Below are 22,364 nucleotides of genomic sequence, written 5' to 3'. Positions count from 1 at the left end.
CCAGAGGCCTGCCTTTAATGTCTTGATCACCAAAATATAATGATCTTCAAAGTGCAGGAATTCTTGAAACTGGAAGTATTTTACTTGTGTGGCTTGAACATGGATTTTAATTACCAGTTATGCCTTCTGACCATCAAGTAGGAGAGTTTTGGCAGTCAGCTTCAAGTGTTATCAGTTGTTTGAATTTCACAGTGATAGAGCTGTACTTTGTTGAAAGTATGTAATGTGAAGAGGGGTGGTAATATATACATATTTTCATCTTAGTTGGTGAGAATTTTACTGGTAAAATATGCCTAATAAGGGAGTGTTTAGGTAATGGTGCAGTGCAGCAATTGTCAATTTGGGAGATTTCTGAGGTCTTCCCTTTAATTTTCCATTATTGTCTTTTATTTTGATGGTATTTTTGTGATCTGTTTTATAACAGCTCAGATCCTGCAGCCAAAAAGGCAGAAACTCCCTACTAAGACTGCTTGTACATTGGTACTATGAGTTGTCAGCCAAACTACAGAATATGGACCTAAGTGAGACTAGCAGCCAACAAAGAGGGGGCTGCAGACGGCTCTCTAGTCTCAGGGTGGAAAACTCATGGTTACAGTTGGAGTGCCAGGAGACTGTTGGAAGTTTGAAGGCTAGAAAATGTGTATTTGGAAAGTTCACCTGGGTTTAGCCACTCACGATTAACCAGATTTCTCTGGAACTTCTTTTTATTTATTTTTATGGGTTTAGTAGTTTTTCTCTAATGTCCCTTGAGTTAAGGGATGTGCTCTGATCATTGTCCCCTAATTTGCATTTTAAATTTCAGCAGTCTAATTGATGATGATCTTGTTTCAGAAATTAGGGTGCTATTGAAAGGTAAGAGTCAATACCTCTTTTTTCCTAGTAAGACAGTTTTGGATGTGGTAATTTTCTAATGAGTTTTAAGTGCAGTGTTCAGAATGGATAAAGTAGTGACTTAAGATGTATCCAAGATACTTCCTCATTTTTCATTGCCTAAGAGAGTCATAGGGTTGCAGTGGACCTTGAGCTCTAGTCCATCTTTCTGTTCTGTGATAGGATCAACTGCTGCCAATCCCTTTGTATGTTTATTGAACTGCTTCTTAAAACCTGTAGCTTGATCCAATGTTTTTTTCTCCTTATCTTTGAAGGCTACTATGAAAGTTGAATCTTCCTTCCTGCAGGTTAAGCTCATCGCTTATTTTCCTGTCAGTCATACCACAGAAAACAAATGTTCTCTTTCCTTCTACAACAGCCTTTAAAGCATGGAAGATTGCTATCACACTTGAAAAGAACCCCTATTCTGTTTTGCCTCACCCAAAGAAGCAGAATTTATTCAACATTTTCTTATAGGTTTAGTTTCCTAAACTTCTAATCTTCTAGTTTCTCTGCTTTGGAGATTCTCCACTTTGTACTGTTTTCTTTTTTTTTTTTTTTTTAAATATGATTTCCTTCTATATGGTGTTTTACAAGTACTGAACAGAGCACTAGGATTACCTTACAAGCCCAGCTGGTGGTATTTGTCTACGTGCATCACATTGTAATGTTTGCCTTATTTACAAAAACATCACATTCTTCATAATCAATAATCAAGGTGTGATGCAGAATCAACTCAAGCATACTTTTCTGGAGAAGAAACCACTTATTTTCTATCTTGTTTTGTGAATCTGATTATTCCCATTTTAATGCAGAGGTTTGTACCAGTCATTACTTTTATGCTGTTTTTTTCCCATGTGCTATCTACAGTTTGCCAAGATAATTTGTAATTCTTATTCTGTAGTCTACTGCAATTTATTTCTCTGTCTAGCAGAGTAGTCTGGTCTTTTCTCTGTTCTTCTAACACATATAAATGTCATTTACAAATGAATAACATTTAATAGTATTAATACTCCAGATCACTACCTATCAGTAAGGAAAACACTTTATAGAACTGGATTCGGGACAGACACTATGGAGCCTCATTCAATATCAGCTTCCATTGTAACAGTGAACTCTGATAGTTCTTCCCTGAGATTGATTTTCTGAAATCATCTAAACTATATTTTCCTAACTGACATATGAATTGCCACCCCAGGCAATGTTGAAAACCTTTCTGAAGTTGGGCAACACACATTACCAGAGAGTAGAGAACTCTCACTGATTGTTATCTGATTTTATAAATGATCACTGGTTCTTGCACTGCCAGGTCCAAAGCTTTTCCCACCTCCTAGACAAAATTTTTAGCATTTAGAAGCTGTACTTAATGTATCCTGTATTATCGTCTATAATGGAGTTTTATTTCCTCTAGAATATGACTGTTGTGCCATATCAAGGAACAAAAATATCTTAAACAGTATTGCATGTTGCAAGTGTTTAATGGATATTTCATTTGGAAACTCACATTATTCCTAGCTCAGGACTGAGCCTGTCATCAGTTCAAAATATCCACACAGAAGAAAAAAAGAGCTTTACATTTAAAAATTACAATAGAACATGTATTTTTTGTCCAGCAGGAAAGTGCTTAACTGTTCCACTTCATTTTAGAGACTGTGACAGGAAATATGTTTTTGTAACCTCCTTTAACTGAGGTGGGTTTATTAATTTAAAATGACTCCATAAGTTCCACTCCCACAGGCTTTCAGACTTTCTGTAGGTTGAGTTGTCCATTGCAGTCACTTTTGAAAAGTGGAAATCAAGCTAGAGAAAACTGTGTCAAGTAACTAAAATGATAAATGCACTGGAAGTGCATGACATAATTTATTTCCAAAAGGAGATTATTAACAAGCTTTATTTAAGCATGTGTGCTAGTTTGGAGTTACTGTAAAAGAACTTGAGTGGCAATTAACTGCTGGTATAATTTAGTAGCAGATGCAGTTAAATTTATTGCCTGAATCTTTTGAATAAGATTATGTATTTCTCTCAAAGATTTGATTTTAATGAATTTAATGAGTTTAACGACAAATTGTTGAAGTAGTTGGGCTTTCTTTGTTACAAATAACACAGCTATTCCCCACTTTAAAATGTGGCTAGACATACGCAGGACAAGAGATTAAGATGTGTTAGTTGACCCTTCTCTTCTGTAGAGCATGGATGGTATTATGGTATGAGCAAGCAAAATCAAGGATCACAGATATATATCAGTAAATTAAAGAAGAGAATAACTAGTTTTACTTTACATGAGAAAGCAGTACATAAGCAGAAAACGGTCTTTTTCTAGTCAAAATACTGATGTCAACGAGTAGTATAATAATTTAACAATTATTGACTGTACTGAAGTTTCAGTTACACAGACTTCAATGCAGAGAAGTCACTGTGCTTAGAAATGCCTGTGTCCACTGCATGCTCTGTGCAGTGAGAATCCTTTATCACAGCCCTCTTCTCCCCAGTAAAATAAAAATACTTGCAATTTCTTTGCAAGGGTACTCTGAGGATAACTACATTACAGCTCCTTGAAAAATACATTTTACCAGGAGCCATTCAGGTGCTGAAGATCCAAACCTGTTGTTATAACTGTTGTTATAAAAATGCACTTATATTAATTTTCTTGTTGATAAGGGTTGTATTTTAAGTACCCAGGAGTAATTTGCGATACCTTTAACTTCTTGGCCTCTTTATATTAGTTGTGGGAGTTTTCTGTAGTAGAATTCTACCCCTTCCCATTTTAGCTCAAATTATCTGGGAAGCTAAAAATACAAGAGATTCATTCAAAGTCTATGGGAATAAGATGGCCATGACTTGCCTACAGCTCTCTCTGAAAATGCTTTTTGTCTCTGGAGGGATCATACTGAGATGGTTGTGAGTAATACATTGTGGGAGCTTTTCCCTTTAACACAGCTGTTGTTTTAATCATGTGCCAAGGATTTAAAACAATTGTGATTTATTAGCTAGGGAAATAGAAACTTGATGTTACACTCCTTGCCAGATTTTGTAGAGATCGGATCTGTATTTTCATCTTTTTTTATTTGTCATGAAGAAAAAATATACTTTCTATTTTGTTACCTTGTCTAAAATTAGAAACATTGGAGTGGAATTGTGGTAGAAGTAGACTTTGCACATGGTATCATAATCCTGAAGTAGTAGTGAAGCACCAGTTGAAATTTTAGGACTAAGGCAAATAATATAAACTTCAAAATTATCTGCTGGAGTAGAAAATATAATTTTATATTTATAGATTTATAAAGTTAAATATTGACTTTTTATAGGTCATCCTTTCTCAATATATAAGTTCATGCAGTATTATACTGGTCAGATGACAGCAGGTTTGGTATCCTCATGCAAGGCCCGTTCTCCTTCCTTCTTCATTTTTCCTGTTAGTATATGGAAAGGTTTAAGGAAAGGTCAGTATCATAATCTTTTGGCTTGAATTAACTGCACATGTGAGCAGTGCTATGCATACATGAAGACACTAGAAGGCAAACACAGTGTGGAAGCTACATGACATAGTTGAAGGGCATAATACAGAGTATATAGATTTTAATCTTTCCTCCTTTCTCATTCTTCAGTAGTTCTGTGATTAATGTGTGTCAACGCTCTCAGGCACATGGTGTGATTCTTGGGGATGGTCCTGGGCAGGGCCCGAAGTTGGACTTGATGATCCTTGTGGGTCCCTTCCAACTCAGGATATCTCATAATCTTTCTTTCTGAGGTATGTGCAAAAGGAGGACTTCCACACTGGATGCAAATGAAGTATATTTTACAGTCTTCTAGGCGCTTTTCCTTACTGTCACATGCACTAATGTGTTGCTAGTTTAAAACCAGAAAGAAGATTAATCTCCTCGACAGTCCTGGGTAGCTGCTAAGAGAACCCAAGTTCCAACTCCAGAGACCTTGTCTGAGGGTAATTAAGCTGTGAATTTAAGTGTCTGTGCTTATAAAGGAATTAGGCATAACCTTCTGTTCGGCTCTGAAATCTGTTAGGAAAGAGTGGGATTTTAAAACTAATCAGTGCAGTTTTATTGGGGCACTTTAACTTAAAATTGGTGTAGATTTTTATTTTAATTCATTCGACATTTGCTTTTACTGGGTTAACATATGCAATGTCCAGGTGCCTTTTTTTTTTCTTTTTCTTTTTTTTTTTCTTTTTGTTGTTAAGGTAAACCTTCCACTTACTAGTGAGGCTATTCTTTTCAAGGTTTATTTTTTCAACTGCAGTCTTCCCACTTGTCACTTGCTTGGCACCTTAAGGTGTGGATAAAATCTACACTCTAGCCTTCCTTTCATCCTAGCTGACATGTATGAAAATGCTGCTAATTTCACAGAATAGCACCACAGAAGGATCTGGTGCTTCCAAAGGTAATGGCTAACCTGGTAGCCTTATGCAGATAGATAAAGAATAGTTTAAGAAATATGTGTGCCTTGAGGATTGAAAATAAAAGAATAATTAAAGGCAAAGTGCATATTAGTAAAAGGATAATAATTATTACTGACTTTTTCAAAATACAGGATGAGTCAATGCAACCATCTCAGTTTAGGTGTCACACAAAATTCACGTGACAAAAATGTTCCTTTATTGGCTTTGTAAAGTTGTCATTAAGCATTCTAAAGCTGACACACCAGCATATTGGTTTCTTTAGTTCATTTTTTTGTACAACTTTTGTACTGCTTAAGCTTACCATTCTCTCCAACTAATCTTGACATTTATTAGAATATAATATGGCAAATGTTTACACATTTAAGAAAAAAATAATTCTGTGTTAGTTGCTCTTGTTCTATTAATATGACCCAATATATCCTAATATATTCCTTTTTTTGCAACCAAATTTTACAGTCTTTATTCTGTGAAGTCTGTCAAGCACTTTGAAAGAACAGTGGATTGTCTAGACAGCAAATCATGCATATGCAAACACACTAATTATGATAGCCTTAAAATTGTAAATTCAAGATAAAGCTCTTCAAATGGAAAAATATGATGATATGAATGTAGGAACTGTAGCTCTATTAAAAACAGGATGATTTTATGTACTATTCTGCAAACCAGGTGCCTATTTCCAAACGAAGTTTGCATAAGGAAATATAGATTCAGAGCAAAGAAGATTATCACCTACATAAGCACAGCAAAAAAGGATGGCCGTCCTGCTGATATTGATTCTACTTGATTTTTGGTTTTTGCATAGTTGCTTCTTTTTTTTTCTTTGGAGATTTGAACATTATGAGCATCAGCCAGTCCAGCAAAGGCATTAAGCATGTGTTCATCTTTGACCTAAGTGGGAACATTTATCTGCTTATTTTAGAGAGACCTAAATGATGTTCTAAATTATTTGCTGTTTTCAAAGCCTGCAGTCATTCACCATGTGAATTTACCTTTTAACTTCACTAGGAAGAAGATTAGCTACTCTGCCAAAGTTTTTCTTTGCTTTTAAAAAGAATAATTAAAGTTTTCCATCTTTATCTCATGCTATTTCTGAGCTCGGCTTGTGAAACAAGGCTGGCGATTGAGGTCAGGTGCTACAATCTTTTGCTGCTGTTTAGTATGACCCAGTAAAAGTGCATTTTCTTAAAAACATGGCTTTCTTTTTCTACTTCTTTTCCCTGTAGATAATGCATACATGGTTGAGGCTGTTTTCTTTCTGACTTGATTTTATTTTCCTTACATGTGAAGTTTTGAATCAGATATAGAATAGTCTGTATCCCACCAGAGGAACTGAAAATTAAAATGGTCTTTCATGGTGCATTGAGGTGGTGTTTCAGTTGTGCCTTTTTACCTCAGTCCTGGAGTGAAGCATGTGGGTACATATTTTTCCAGAATTATACTATTCTGTCCAGTAGACCTAAAATATAATAATTCTGTCTGTTGGAGTGAGTGTGTAGTCAGCTGGCCCCCTATTAATAATTTTACAGTTCGGCTACTTATTTTTATGAGATCCCAGTTATGCAGCATTAGAGAGCAGATGTTCCTGGTGTAATCGGATAGTAATTTTTACTTTATTTTCTAATTTGTAGTGAAGGATAGATGATTTGATTAGACCAAGGCCTCTGTCAAACCTCCACTCTACCTCAAGCTGATCCCTCGACCTGAAAGAAAGAACAAACAGTTCTGCAATATTTTTTTGTTGTTCCTCTTGTTGTGTGCTGTACCTTAGCTGTGTTCAGATGAATACAGAGCACCGATGAGATAATTTTGAAGTCTTTTTCGTCCTTGCTAAACTTTGTCTATGGTTGGAAAATAATTTTGTAGCAGATTTAAGCACACATTTTTAAGAGCAAATTAGAATAGAGGCTTGTTGGCAGTAACAAATTATGGTATGCTAAAAATCCTTGTTACTAATATTGAGATGTGGAGACTAATAAATGAGGAAGAGGAGCTCTGAAGGAAAAGATACCAGTAACAAACTTGGTTTCAGCATACGGTAATTTTAGAACTTGTCATGACTAAAAGTTTTTGCATATATCTGACATGCAGTTGGAATTAGTGATATTTATCCAAGAGGTAAAATTAATTAATTAACAATTGTTGCTTCTATTTTATGTTTTTGTTTGTTCCTTAAGTGCCCCAGACTGTGGTAGATAAAATCTTATGTGCATAGACCTTTTAAATTTTATAAACCTCATTTTGTGCAGTCTATTGGTTAAACATCAACATGCACACACAACCAGATGGCATTGTATTTCTTAGGCTAAAAGCAAGAAATTCAAGGCACTTGTTCATATTAATCTATCCTCTTTCATGACTGCTTCAATTGTTCATTATTTTAATTAGCCCACAGAAGTTTTAATTTGTGTTTTTACTTTTAAAGAACTTGTGAATAAATGTGTGGTGAAGAGATGTTGGTTCACAATCTGTATCAATGCTTTTATGACAGGTTATGATGGTAACCCTACCTTCTTCCTAAGATGTTAGATGATGTACTAAATACTCAGTGAAAAACAAGGGACTATTACAGTCTGTTTTGTTGTGTCTAGGTATAACCATGTCCTTACTTTCCCTCTGTTTTTGCAGGGCACAATGACTACATGTGTCCTGCTACTAATCAGTGCACCATTGACAAGAACAGAAGAAAGAGTTGCCAGGCTTGTCGACTGAGAAAATGCTATGAAGTGGGAATGATGAAAGGTGGTATGTACACAGCCATCAACAAATCCGCAGCATTGTTGTCTGCCTTCCTGTCTTTCGACTTCTTTGGGCAGTTGTTCTGGTTTTTAACTAAAGGAGGAAGTAACTGATTTTATTGAGCTGAAGTGTATTACATCAAAGAGTGATTAAATAAAAAATTAAAAACAACCTAATACCATGTTATCTTGCCCAAATTTGCATCTGAAATAATAGGAACATTGACTTCAATGAAATTAGAATTCTTCTGTTATTATTTTTAACTCATTATTTTTTTGGTCTCCCATGGTAAACTTCAGATTCTGATGAATATAAGTTAACACAAGATTTTGCAGCATTTTGTAGTTCAGTGTGAAGAGCATTGGTAGGCTCCAATTAGTCCATATTCATTAAAATAAACTTCCGAATGTGTAATACTTGTTCTGTGAATACTGGAAGGGAAAGTAAATTCCTCAGTTCCAGTACTGTACACATATTTTAGATATGAGTTAATTTAATCCAACCATATTAAAGGATTGTTTCATAAAAACTGAGTTAAATGCCACTTTCTTGGAACACACTTATGTAATAATGATGTCAGAGAAGAAGAATCAGGCACTGAATGCTTAGGCTGACGTGGAATACCACTGAGTTACTTCATTTCTGCACATTTAACATATGTCTGTATGTTTAACTTTTGGATGCAAAATTAGAAATACATGACAATACTGAAAAATCACTATGTTGTCTTCCTAGATAGAAGAGTTCTTTTGTAACATAGTTTTGGATCGATCATGATACCTTCCTTTCTCCTCTGTGTTATAGTACCTTATGTTTGTCAGAAGCAGACAGAAGTCTGCTCTTTTTAATCCTTTTGAAAATGCCATGCTCCTAGGAATTAAGAACATTAAAGAACAGGTAATCATAACATTTCATAGTCACTGGAAAGCAAAAGAAGACCTTGTTGTAGCCTACTAAAAATATCAGATTGCTTTTATTAATGAAGAGTAATCAGTAGCTGTATTGAAACTTATATCTATAGGAAAAAATTAGCAAAATGCTCAGAAGAGAAGGGATTAGATCCTATGACTTTAGTGTGAAAAGAGCTAACTAAATTACAGACTGGCTCTCCCTTTCTCTGGCACACCTAATGCTTACTTATGTCACAAAAAATCTGGAGCAAGAGAGAGAAGTAGCTCATCATGTTTGTCCTTTTCGCAACAAAAGATTATTTCTAAGTCCAGTCAAGGTAGGTCAAGTCTGGGAATCTTGGGAGAAAAAGCAAAGGGGAAAAAGTAAAGGATAACTGGTGAGTTGTTGATGCATTTCGAGGTTGCATCTGCATTTTTCTAACTCAAAGATTAGTAAACGACTGAGACTGATTTTGTTAATCTCAGTTTTGGGAGCAAGCAGGAAGAGCGTGTAAAATCTCTTTTTAATTCTAACACGACAGTAGTTGATTTTTTTCATGAGATTTAGTGTATTGGTCCAGACATTTTTCTTTTTCTGTCTTAACATCCTGGTATATACGACCAGAACTCTTTAAAGTAAAATATATGTAATTAGTATCACAGCTATGATCTGGAGAAGGTAGAGTTTCAGATAAGGCAAACTAAAATCAGAAAATCCCATACATAAATTTGCCATGCACCTTTGGCTTTGACCTTTGTACATATGGCAGATTATAGTTAGGATATATAATTATGATTTATGTTGATGATATTACATTTTTCACTTGGCACATTTACATCCAATTATGCTTACATGTATTTAATTAGTGATCCACTGTACCAGTTTTTCATATCTCTTCTCTAAGATGCACGTTGTAATAGGTTTTTGACTGTTCCACATGTAATTGTTTTACTCATATAAAAATTGTGAAGAATCTTCAACTATTATTATTTACATTAAAGTAGTCCAAAAAAAAGACTGTAATTCTGTCCAAATTTCTTTGAAATATAGATGTTCTGGAATTTTTATTTCATACAGTGGCCGTCACTTGAGAAAAGTCCTCTGGATTTCTTTCTTTCCTTTTACATTGCTGTAAGATTTCTATGGTCACTGCAACAACTGGCTGTTGTGGGCTTTTTGGTTGTGGATTGTTTTTTGTTTTTTTTTTTAAGGAACTCAACTCACAATTTAAACACAAGAAGATCAGGATCAGCATAAGTTGTGTCCGCTCCTATAGGATAATGCACTGAAGTCATCATTGGTTTATAGACGAGAATTTAAAAATATTTATTTTATGGAGTCTTGGAAAAAAATCTTGAGATTCCTCAGTTGCACGTAATAAATCTGGCATGCCTGCAGATGAAGTATTCAAAGAGGGGAAAGTCAAAGTAGATGAAATAAAGTATTCAAGATCCTTCTGGAGTCATTACTGATCCCCTATTGTCTGAATAGATGTGATGGAAAGAAAAACTTTTCTTCTAAAGGTAGACCTTTATAATTGTCACATTTCTCTTAGATGAAGATTGCAGAATCTCAGAATATACTGAGTTGGAAGGGACCCACAAGGATCATCAAGTCCAACCTTTAGCCCTGCACAGGACCATCCCCAAGAGTCACACTGGGTGCCGGAGCGCATGATCCAAACACTTCTTTAACTCTCTCTGGCTTGTTATGCTGTCTGGTTAACTTTAAAGTGATAACCCTTAAATTTCTTTTGTTGTTGTTGTTTTCTCTGAGGAGATCTCTTAAGCTTTTGTGTTTTAATAGGTATCTTATAATAACACTTTTCTTCAACACACATATCGTGTAGCTCTGGTTAACTCAAGGTTCACAATGTTCTCTAATAATTCATAGTTCTTGTGATTGAATCTTAATTTAAATAATCTCTTCTTGTCCATATTGAAGGATTTGCCTTTTTCTTAAGCGTTAATTCTGTCACACATTTGAATATTCAGTTGTATCTTATCTCACTTCTATGTCTATCTCCACAATTTGATTATGATGATATGCCTTCTAGATATAGTGGAAAACAGCTGTAATATTTATTTTCTCTAAATATAATCTCAGTTTTACTTCTGCACTAAGTTAGCTGAGGTTTCTTAACACATTGTCAAAGTTGCTAACCTGTGATTTTTATCTGTCATTTAACTTCTGAGTAATAACTCATATTAATTATTGAGTTTCAGTAAATGTGGGGGAAGGCAGACAAAATCTTGATTTAATGTCTCTGATAACTCTAAACATAGGATATGGACTATGGTTGCTGATGCTTTTCTCATAGAAGGTTACAAAATAGCATAGAAAAGTTATAATTTTTAGTAGAGTGGACACAACTGAAATGTATTTTTGGGGCTTCATTTAGAAAAGATACAGGCTTCAGGTGGCTCTTGAGCTGTATGGTAGGAACATTTATTTATGAGTTTCTGTGGAAATTTTATTGATTTGGTTTTTTTTGTTCCACTGTTCTTACATCTTTTAAAAACTTCTTTCAGTACCGAAGAGTTATTTTCTTTCTCTCCTCTTACATTTACAAGTTTGTAACTGTGCTTCTTCAAGAGACAGTTAGGCTGCCAGAATCTCTGCTGATGCAGTCAGCATCCGAGGCATAATTTATAGCTGTTATATTTTATCCAAATGCTTCACTCTCCGAATAAGCCCAGAAGACCTTAAAATTATATATTATTATTTAGTGTGTGCTCCCCTGTTTGTAAGTGAGGATAAAGTGGACACATAGAACAAAGGTCCTTGTCATGTCCCTCTTCTGTTAGGTAGCAGGAAAGAGTAGCCTTGTTTTTATTATGACCTACTGATGCCTTCTTGAAGCTTTTTCTCTTCTGGTTTGGAAAACTATATTCCAACTTGCTATTTCACATGATGGGGGGACTCCCATCGTCCAAATGGAGTTGTTACAACAGTTGCAACCCTGAAGCTCCAAACATATGTATGCTGCAGGTGATCTCTGTTCCGATATGGACCTAGTTTTCCATTTCTTCATTGGTTTAATGACTTTCTGATCACTTGGCTCCAAAGAACCTAATTTTATGAAACCAGAAGTACCTTATTTTTATTGCTATTTATTAATTAAGTGCTTTTATAGTGTGGTACCTGAATGGGGGTTTCTAGTTATTAGCATGATACATTCGTCCCCTCCTTTCAATGTGTGACAAGTCAGATTAATCATTGAATATTCTGTGTGATCTGAACAACACAGTATTAGTGGGATTAGTGGCTATGGAAAAAGTGTACCAGAATGTTAAATGCTAGATCCTTAATGAAAAATCAGTTATTTGCAAGATAGTCTATGTTTAACCATCCCAAAAACTGTGTAATTCTTTCAGTTATCGAATACTGATAGCTTCCTAATCTGAAGTCATGTGAAATGTGGCCATCAAGGATTTGAGTGCTCATGTGCTAGATCAAGATGGCCATTACATATGCAACCAGGGGTATGTACTGTCTTTGGACAACCTGAAATTTCATGTTGTAGAGAGAAGATTCTGAGGGTTGATTCTTGTGATAATGAAAGTCCAGAATTGCAGTGCACTTGAAGCCTACGTCCTTCAGTGTTGCTCTCACAAAGTGTCTGAGAATATTTCAGAGATCACTGTGGTACAGCTCAGGGAATAAAAGTCTGTGTTTGCTGTAACAGGGTGCTGTAACCACATGCCAGGTGACTGTAGAAACTTTCATTAAGTCCTAGACACTGGGGTCTTTAGGCTTTTCTCTTACATTCTCCAGTGCAATCACATGGAATTCAATCTGGTTCAGTGTGACAGTCTTGCTGAAGTTTAAGATAAATTTTTACAGGGAAAAGAGAAAAACATTTGGCAATTTTTCCATCCTCTCAGAGAAGGACCTTGCTAATTTTTGTCTTTAAATGGAGAGAGCTATGCTTCCTTGCTGAATGCTATATTTATTCATGCAAAAAGGCTAGAGAGTTGTTAAAATAATTTTCAAAAGTAGAGGTAAATTGATGTCTGGTGCAACCACTGGAAGAGCTCAAGGCCTTCTAGTTTTCCATGTAATTATCTTCAATTAAATATTATATTATACAGAGAAATTAGTGAATGAATGAAAATGGATTGTGGATGTGAAACAATTCTGGGTTTTTTGAGGAGAAACTTTATGATATCTATTAGACATACTCTTCTGTACTCAGCCAAATAACTGTGTAGGTGGGGCCTGATAAACATAAGAGGAAATGTACTTTTAAAAGCTGTAATTGATGGGCTGAAAACATGTGTTCTAGCAACATTTGAAGCACAGTTTTGTGAGTTTACAGCAGTTTACAGCAGAAAAAAAGATGGAATTGAAACCAGATTTTTTGCTGGAACTTTTTCCCCCCTTTATGTGACATTGAATTGCCCCAAAATATAGTGTTCCACTGTTTTGCCCCCCAAAAGGGAGAGACCACTGTTGTGAACACCTTAGCCAAAAATACTTTTTGTTCCTATTCCACTTCACAGAACCATCTGTGCTAGAAGGAACTCCAGGAGGTCTTTTTTTAGGCCACCTATTCAAAGGAGATTCAACACTGAATTTATACATGGTTGTTTAAGACCTTTACAGTCCCAAAATGGGAAGTGGAAATCAGACAAACTGTCTTATGCTTATTTATATGCTATAATTAGATATATAAAAAATAAGAACGATATTGCAGAATTTCTAATGTTTTACTATTGAACACTATTGAGATTGTAAAGCTAATTATATCTGTATACTTGTTTACATTTTCTTTTTGGCCTTTTCATTCTTAAAAATTCCTACTTATAAGTTATTTTATTCGTGATATTTTTTGGGAGTAGGTATAGCAATGAAGCAGTCTCCATATAAATTGCTAATTAATTTTAAATTAAATCTAGGGTCTTTGGTGTATCTCCAGCTCTGTCTGCCATTTCTTCATACTACAGGTACCTCAGGGTGTCACTGTGCATTCACTCGTTTTGAGCAAGCCTATGTAGGTCTGAACAGCTGGTGTCTTCTTACTGAGCTTGAGTAATTCCTAGAGTACTAGAGCTACAAGAGAGCTGGAGAGGGACTTTTTACAAGGGCATTTAGTGATAGGATAAGGTGGAATCGCTTCAAACTGAAAGAAGGTAGATTTAGGTTCGATAGTAGGAAGAGCTTCTTTACTGTGAGGGAGGTTGCTCAGAGAAGTTGCTCCATCCCTGGAAGTGTTCCAGGCTGGGTTGGATGGAGTTTTGAATAACGTGGTCTAGTAGAAGGTGTCTCTGCCCATGGCAGGGGTGTTGGAACTAGATAATCTTTAAGGTCCCCTCCAACCCAAACCATTGTACCATTCTGTAATTCTATGGTTCTGTTGCTTCTCTTGGCTAGGCATTTACAGTTCGGTTCTAGCACTCAGTCCTGTATATCAGGTCAAGTACCTTCAATACCCAATTAATTTAATTAATTTCTAAAATTTCTTGCTGTCTTTGAGATTTATACCAATGGAATGATACTCCTAAAACTACTGGCTTTCCCAAATCATGGCTGAGGTATAGGTAAAGAATGTTCCTGAAAGGGCTTTATTTTGATCCCTGAACTATTTATGGCCTCTTTGTAAATATTGCCTAGAAATGGGACTGTTACCATACTGACTGTAACCAAAACTTACTATGATTTGTGCAGGAGTTTCAGCACTGATTTGAATGATGGGTTAATTAAACTTCTTGCTTCACTTCTGCATGTCCTTAGGTGCTCTTTAAAACATGCACTGTGACTGCCAAATATTGAATGCCAAAATACAGATTAGGATGAATCATGTTTTGCACCTTCATGTTTGTTTAGTAGATCATTGGTTTTCAAAATATGGGTTATGAATAGTCATTAGAGACCTCAAGTGACATTTGCCTGCTTGTTCACAGCAATTTTTTTTGTCACCAGGTCTTTAAAAACTTAACATGGAAGATCAGTTTTATGATCTGCATTTTAGTTGATAGGAGTTCTGGGGCACTGTGATATGTAGTGTGACTTGACCACTGAGAAAAGTGGTGGCAGAGCCAGAAATTGAATCAGAATATCTGAATCCAAGCCCCTACTGTGGCCACTCTATCTCTAATAAGAGGTAGTCCTGATTATAGAGGAGAAAAGAGCCCCAGTTAGGAAAAGGATGAGAGATATTTTTTGAAAAAAACACTCACATAAATAGACATACGTCAGTCATTCACTCAGGTAGAAAAGATTGCAAAATCCAGGTACACAGACTGAACACAAATCTATTATATATTTATAGTATTGAGTGTCTAGATATCCTCGTCAGAAGCCAGGCTATTAAACACTGTCACTTGAGGCAGACCTGTTTGAGGTTAGACATTAAATTCTGATTAATGTTTTAGAAATTTCAGTCAATGTTTCTCATTTGAAGTAATTGTCAACCCACCTGGGTTTTCAGCTCAATTTACATTTCTGGTTGATTTTCTAAAAGACAAATGGATATAAAATAAAGGGGTGATTGTCTGAATCATATTCAAAAGAAGTATTTATTAGGCCTGAATTTGGAAAGTGGTGTTACTTTTCTGTAACCAAATAAAGTATTTATATAGAGACAATCAAGGAGAAAAGTTCTCAAAATCTCAAAGGTCTCAAAATCACCTTGGAAGGACCATCAGGCTGAGATACATTACAGTATTTGAACCTACATTGCAATCATAGCTTCAGCAATGTGTTATTAATCTATCAAAAATGTAATTATATTATTGACTTCTACTTATGTACAACAGCTACAATGACCTTATGTTTCAGAGGAAATAGTAGGATTTTGTTTTATTCCCAATGAAGCATTATAAAGCTATTGAATTCAGCAGAGATGTACCTAATGAGACCTATCTGTAAAGTGAAATTACCATAAGAGGTCATTAGGAGCTTGCACCCACCCTTTGGACTCCAAAGCCAGTTGTGCTTAGGCACTCAGGTTTGTGCCTGTAAGGGAACTGTTGGCTTGTTCACACTGTTTTCCTTTTGGAGTCCCTTACTATTGGCAGTGGCAGCAATGACACCAAAGTGAGTTGGACTGAGCCCCAGAGATCTTCTCCAACATTTTAGTAAATCCTTCCCATATTAGGACATTTGAAGAGAGGCTTTTGGTTTTCTGGCCTCTTCAACCCTAACTTCAGTTTCAGAAAGGTAGGTTTCTGGCATAGAAAAATCTGGTTTCTTCCTTTGTGAACACTTGTCTAAAGGATTCACATGGCATTTCTACCATGGCCTGTTCTGTGCTTTCTCTCTTAATACTCTGATCATGAACTGGGCAAATGACTCTCTCCCTCTCTGAAGGGTACCTTCTTATTTATAATATCTTTTACTTATCATATACATTTAGTCTTTCATTGTCAAGCTAAATGTCAAGCAAAACACTAGAGATTTCTTCTCTCTGGTGATTTTCAGTGGAATTCTGATGAGATAGGTTGGTCTTGAAGAGCAACAATTTCATTTAGAAGAGAAGGTGATTCCAAGCACATCTGGAAACCTTTGACAAACAAACAAAATTATAGGCTATTACTATTGCAAGGCTGTGCATGTATATAGAAGTGTCAAACGTCTCTTATCTGGGATCTTCTGACAAGGAGCAGAACTGTGGAGTCTCAGGTTCAAAGGTTGTTCCAGACTGGGAAGTTAGCTGGTAAACCATTTACCCATCACTGTTTCCAAAACCAATCATAGATCTATCTTTTTGTTGTCCTCTTAGAAAAAAAACAAAAAACAAAACCAAAACAAAAACACACCCCCGCCCCAAAAATAATTACTTTTCCTTCCTGCCATCACTTTTTCCTCCCCTCAGAGTGTGGCCACAAACTGTTGATTGCTGAGGGGAGTTTCAGCAGGTTCCCATGCCATCCTCACACTTGCTATCCACACTCTGACTTTTCTCCTTCGATTTATTTATGAGCCATATGTCTTATTTTTGTAATTCTGTGTAATCTAGGGGTTGCAGTCTTTTCCTATGCATAGGGTTGTCCTTTACTGTAGTGTTTCACCAGTCCTGTTCTGAAGCTGTTCCTCTTTGGAATTGCAATAACTGTGTTGCTGAAATGGAAAGGAAGCAGTAAAAGGAAATGTTGGTATTACCAGGAAGCCACAAATAAGGAAGAAAATCTTGAAAGCTAAAAACTAAGTTCAGAGCAAACAGTTTTTAATTTGGAGTGTCTTCCCTGGGTTATAAGTTATTGTTTTGCACAATAGTTCCATTAAGACATGAAACAGTTCTGGTATGAATGAACTATTGCTTATATGTTTGGTGTCTAGAATCTGAACTTCAGTTCTCCAGTTCTGACATTTAGCTTGCCTTTATGTTTTGACTTGTCAAGTTTCCAAATCTGCTTTGCTTCCATTAGCTTAAATGCCATCTGAAATGTCTATCAAGTTCAGTTGTCTTTCCTCCTTCAGATCTCCATCAATTCTCTTTCTAGCTGTTTCAGTTTTTCTTTCTATCTGTTCTGCTTTAACTGTGATTCTTAGGTGCTACAGCCTGATCTTCCAGGGCTAGAAGGAGAAATAGCAAAGCAGTTCCTTGAAAGCTCAGAGGAAGGAAGAGTAAGAAATAACAAAGAGTAGTGAAGAAAAGTTTTTCTTCTTTTCCCCCATTCTCCTGCAAATAAAAGCTCCTGAGGCAGAGTGAGAGCTCTCACCAGTTATCTTTCTTTTCCAAATATTCCCTCAGGAGGAAACAAAATCTTAATTATACACATAGAAAGCATATGTAATAACAAATAAAATTATTTGTTTATAAAATATGAAGTAAAACCTCCTCTTTCCAATAGACATTATAGAGCAGTTTCTAAGATAAAACACTGTCTCATCCCACTGCGTGGACCTGAAATTCTGAAGTCAAATATGCCACCACTTCTAGTTGTACAGCATGTGTTTCCTTTACCCATCTTGGAGAGATTGTTGTGCTTTTCTACAGAGTTAAAAAAGGAAAGTGTTCCAGAAGTGAATATATTTTTATGGTCCAGCTACATGATGATAATGAACTTCTAGATTTCTTAAAAGAAGGTGATGATTGTAAATTATCATACTTTCCTGTAGCTGTACTGTTCTTCTAAGATAACATTAGACTAAGCCAGTTTTACTGAATGGGATATTCAGAGAAAAATAACGCAGCTGCAACATCATTATCAATTATTGTAAGACAAAAGATAATGTTCTTGCCAATAATGTTCTCACAATTTGTGTAGTTGCATTCTGCCTACTTAAATTTTTCTATACAATGAAAGAGTTATGTCCTCACCCAAACTATAGGTAATTTGTGCGTGTCACACAGCAAGAGCTACAATTGAATTGATGGAAAAATCAATTTTTCTGAATGATATGCACATTCACGATGCATAGAAGTAAAGTATATTGGTGGTTGATGAAAGCTGCAAATTAAGTTCTCAAATGTCAGAAAATACAGAACTTATTAGTGTCATCTATATTGAACCACTTTATGGTATGATCATAAATATCCTCTGCCCTCCAGAAAACTGCAAAATTTTGTTTCTGTTGCCACTGTGAAATATGTGTAGTCACACTAGTATATTTTGCAAGTTGTTTGCAAGCTGAACCACAGAAATGTGTTTAAACCAGAAATTTAAAAAAAGTCCAGAGTTTTTTAGGTTGTGGACATTGCTTAGGGCTGACATCTCATCTGTTCTGAGGTGATGCAAAAGATCCCAGATCAAGGAGAGATTGTGTCTGTGAGTCTGGGCTCTGTATGTAAAGTCCCTGGAGCTTTCTCAATGACTGATGACCGCTGATACATGTAGTAATAATCCTAGACCTCTACTGACTTTTGGGAAGGTTTCATTAAAAAAATACTGGGGAATGTTTTTGGGTTTTGTTTTTTTTCCCCTGCATTTGGAGCTAAACAAGACAAGGTTTAACATGCAATGCACCTGAGAGTTTTAATCTTCAGAGACAGTTGCTATTTGTAGAAAATAACTTTATTTTGGTTTTTGCTTGCAGCTATTGGAAAACTGTCTAGAACTTCAGCAAAACCAAAGTGGAGCATGAGAGATGGGTTAATAAATAGATTGCAACTGAATAGGCTTTATGATGACAGGCAGTTTCCACATTAATACCCATCCTTTGTGTGAACAGGCAGAGTGAATGCTGTGAGTATGGGGAAAGAGAAGATGAAGGTCTTTTGCATTTTTTGTACCATGTTAATGAAAATAGCACGATAGGTATTTTGCATAGCAGGTGAGTGTTGCAATGAAGACAAAAAGCAATAGCAATTCTGTTTAGGATTTCCAGAATAGTGAACAATAGGAAGAACATAAAAATATCTTGACTGTTTCAATTTTGTCAAACAATCATTTTGTCTCAGTCTTGATGCCAAGTAAAGTTTATTGGGTCTTCTCAAATCTATTCCCATTTATTCCAACCCATAACCATTCTTTACTTGACAAATATTCCTACCAAATTTCTGATAATAAAGATATTGAAGAATATTATATAAAGCAGCTCATAGGGAATATATTTAACTGGAACAGAATTTGAGATTATATATACATCTTCAAATCTAAAATCATTATTTTATGGTTCACACAGAGCCAATTTTAATTTATTTGGTCTCCTCCTCTATTTCCTCTAAGTATTCTTGAATCTTTTATATAATACTGAAGATATAAAGGTGAATCTTTGTTATTAGGAGTAGGTTGGAGCAAAAAATGGCTATTGGACGGCTGAGATTCAATGTTCATCCAATGAATTCTTAATTTAGGTTTTTTTGTTATAACAATCTGGAATTTATTTTTTGTTTTATTTTAATGATGTGGGAAAACAGTAGTGAGGTATTTTGTCGGTTAACATTGCCTCCACAGGCATAGAATTACAGAATCTTGGGTTGGAAGAGACTTTAAAGATCATCTAGTTCCAACTCTCCTGCCATGGGAATGGCATATGCAATTTTATTGTCCATATGCAATTTTATTGCTGATCAGGTTCTACTGATTTGATTACGTAATTACTTAGCGGTTTTGAAACCTGTCTTCATATCTAAAAATCTGACTGAATTTACATAGGAAGCTTTATAAAACTGCCTTTGAAAATCTAGGGTCTTGTAGCTTTAAAACTCAAGTGGAAATTGTTTTAGAGCTTTTGCAAGATGCATAGGACTTCAATTTTTGGTAGAATATTGTTTTTCATAACGTTTGGCAATTCAGGTCCCTTTATTGGCTGAACTGTCGAATGAAAATTAATGCATTCAGATATTTAAAAACTCTTACAGTATTGCTGCACTTTTGCACTTTTGTAATGAAATTGTAGCCTGATAGAGTTGTCTTTTTTGAAGTTAGTGACTGTGCACCACTATTCTGTCTATTTAACAGAGTTAAAATTTGATTAAGTTGAAGGAGATTTGGAAGCACTTGCATTTGTCATTATACAGATTCAGAGACCTTTCTGTCTGTGATCATAAAAGCTGGTAATGTGATGCAGATGGAATGCATACTCTTACTGCCTTTTTTTAGATTCAGTCTCTACAAAATCCAATTGGTTTGTTGATTTTTTTAAAATCCCAAAATAAAAATGCAAAAACTAAATTTGTGGAGGACATCTCCTCCAAACTTGTTATGTTCAACTTTGCTCAATGCACCACTTTTTTTTCTAAGGTGAAGGAAAGCCAGTCGTAAGCTTTCAGATGAATTAAAAATAAAACTATTGTTCTTATTTAGCATCTGGTTGATTTGTAAACAGCTAAATGCACTTTCTTTTGTCACTTTCCCTTTGTTATGTAAAATCCTGGTTGCATCCTTTTTCTACTTAACAAGGCAGGCCTGGACTAAGTAAAAAGCAAAACCAAAAACCCTCTGATCTTCCAGTAATCTATGCCATGGCATCCTGTGCCTACCTTACACCGAAAATGCCCTATTTATACATATTAACCCTTAATGGATTCTGTTCTCCATCAAATTTGGCCAACAGATTTCTAAATATATTACCTTCTAATTTACTCACACTTTCAGTTTAATTTTTTGTGCATGGTGACAAAGAGAATCTCTTCTTGTCTGTGCTGACCTTGCACAGGTTATTTTCATTTGATACCATCTTGTATTAGAAGAGAAACATTAATGTTTTCTACCTTATTTGTCTTCTTGCTACTGCTAATTTTGTAGTCTCGCTTGCAGACCAAGCAGAAATATTCAATTTAGCTATTTCTCACGCCAAAGTTGTTTCACACTTCAAATAATCTTATTTGTCTTTCTCTTATCCCTTTTTCATTTATTTTATGTCTCTTTTTAATTTGGAAAGAGCAGAACTGCATGTAGTGTTCATCGTAGTGTGCCTCATGAGTTAATAAAATCTGTAATTTATGAAGCTGCTCTGTACTCCCTCCCAGTAATTTCTAACCTTCTATTTACTTTCTAAACTAACTTATCTGATGTTTTTATAATATTATTCTAACCCCAAGTTCTAGTTTCTGTATTATGTCTGTCCATCTTCATATTTATGAGTATATTGAACGGCACAGACCCCAAGGATACTTCCTCTTTGAAAGAAAATTGCTAGATGAGCAGTAGTAAAATTTGGAGTGTGAGAAAGCTTTAGTTTCTATGAATCATGTAGTTTTGTTCACATGATTATGTCTTCATGTTTCACAGGGCAATTTTAATACAAAACCATTATATTTATAAAAGCATACTACAAAAATATCTGTTACAGATAGAGCATGCGTACTGTCGAATTTTGTGAGGAAGTAAGCTACCAATGAGAATATCTGTAGCGTGGCTTTTTGCCAAAATAAATCTTGCATTTTTTCTTAATAACAATAATCTCCCCTTCCTCTCCTTAGTAAAAACTGTTTAGTGATAGGAAAAATTGGTATTGCTGAATGAAAAATAGCAACAGCAGTGTTCTTGAGAGTTTTGGCTTACAAGTAGTTTAGTGAATGGGAAAATGTAGAGAGCTTAAATAATAGGGGTAATGAAAGATTTATTGAACTTGCTTTATCTGAATAGATTAATAGAATAGAATCATGAAACCTACTAGATTTTGAATGACTTAGACATCAAAGCTTAACCTTCAAGTACTAATTCAGTGAAAATCTCACCATAGTTGAAGAGAGAGGAACACAGATCTAAAGATTCTCCCTGTTTCTTTGAGATTGGGAAAGGACACCTGCTGATATGATCCAACACTTATATGAAGGCATGTTGTATGTGAGATGAAAATGCTGCTATGTCGCTACCAAAGACTGGGATTCTAAAGGTTTAAATTTTTGTGATGTGAAAAGAGCTGAGCTAAGGTTGTATTTCCCTCTCCCCAACCATCAGAAAGACCTGAACTGAAGGCTTGCAAATGTCAGCAGTTCTTGAAGTTGGTTTTTTTTGTTTTGTTGGTTTGGTTTTGTTTTTGTTTTAAATGTTTTCTCTATTTCTTGATTGCTTAGCGTCTCTCTTCTCTGTAGATACTTATCTTGCTTTTCAAACTG

The 22,364-nt window shown here is 35.4% G+C and overlaps 1 protein-coding gene across 1 annotated transcript in view; it reads left to right on the top strand.

The window, feature by feature from the left end:
* The window catches only part of ESR1 (estrogen receptor 1), a 178,744-nt gene that overhangs the window by 103,597 nt on the left and 52,783 nt on the right, over positions 1–22,364 (top strand). The window contains 1 exon segment of the mRNA XM_039385734.1: positions 7,910–8,026. Within this exon segment, the coding sequence (XP_039241668.1) occupies positions 7,910–8,026 (117 nt within the window).

Source organism: Pipra filicauda, unplaced genomic scaffold, assembly GCF_003945595.2.
Source record: "Pipra filicauda isolate LSUMZ 115617 unplaced genomic scaffold, ASM394559v2 scaffold42_size3861933_pilon, whole genome shotgun sequence".
Classification (NCBI taxonomy): Eukaryota; Metazoa; Chordata; class Aves; order Passeriformes; family Pipridae; genus Pipra; species Pipra filicauda.
The sequence above is the reverse complement of the archived record's forward strand: the minus strand, read 5'-3'. Positions and strand labels throughout refer to the sequence as shown.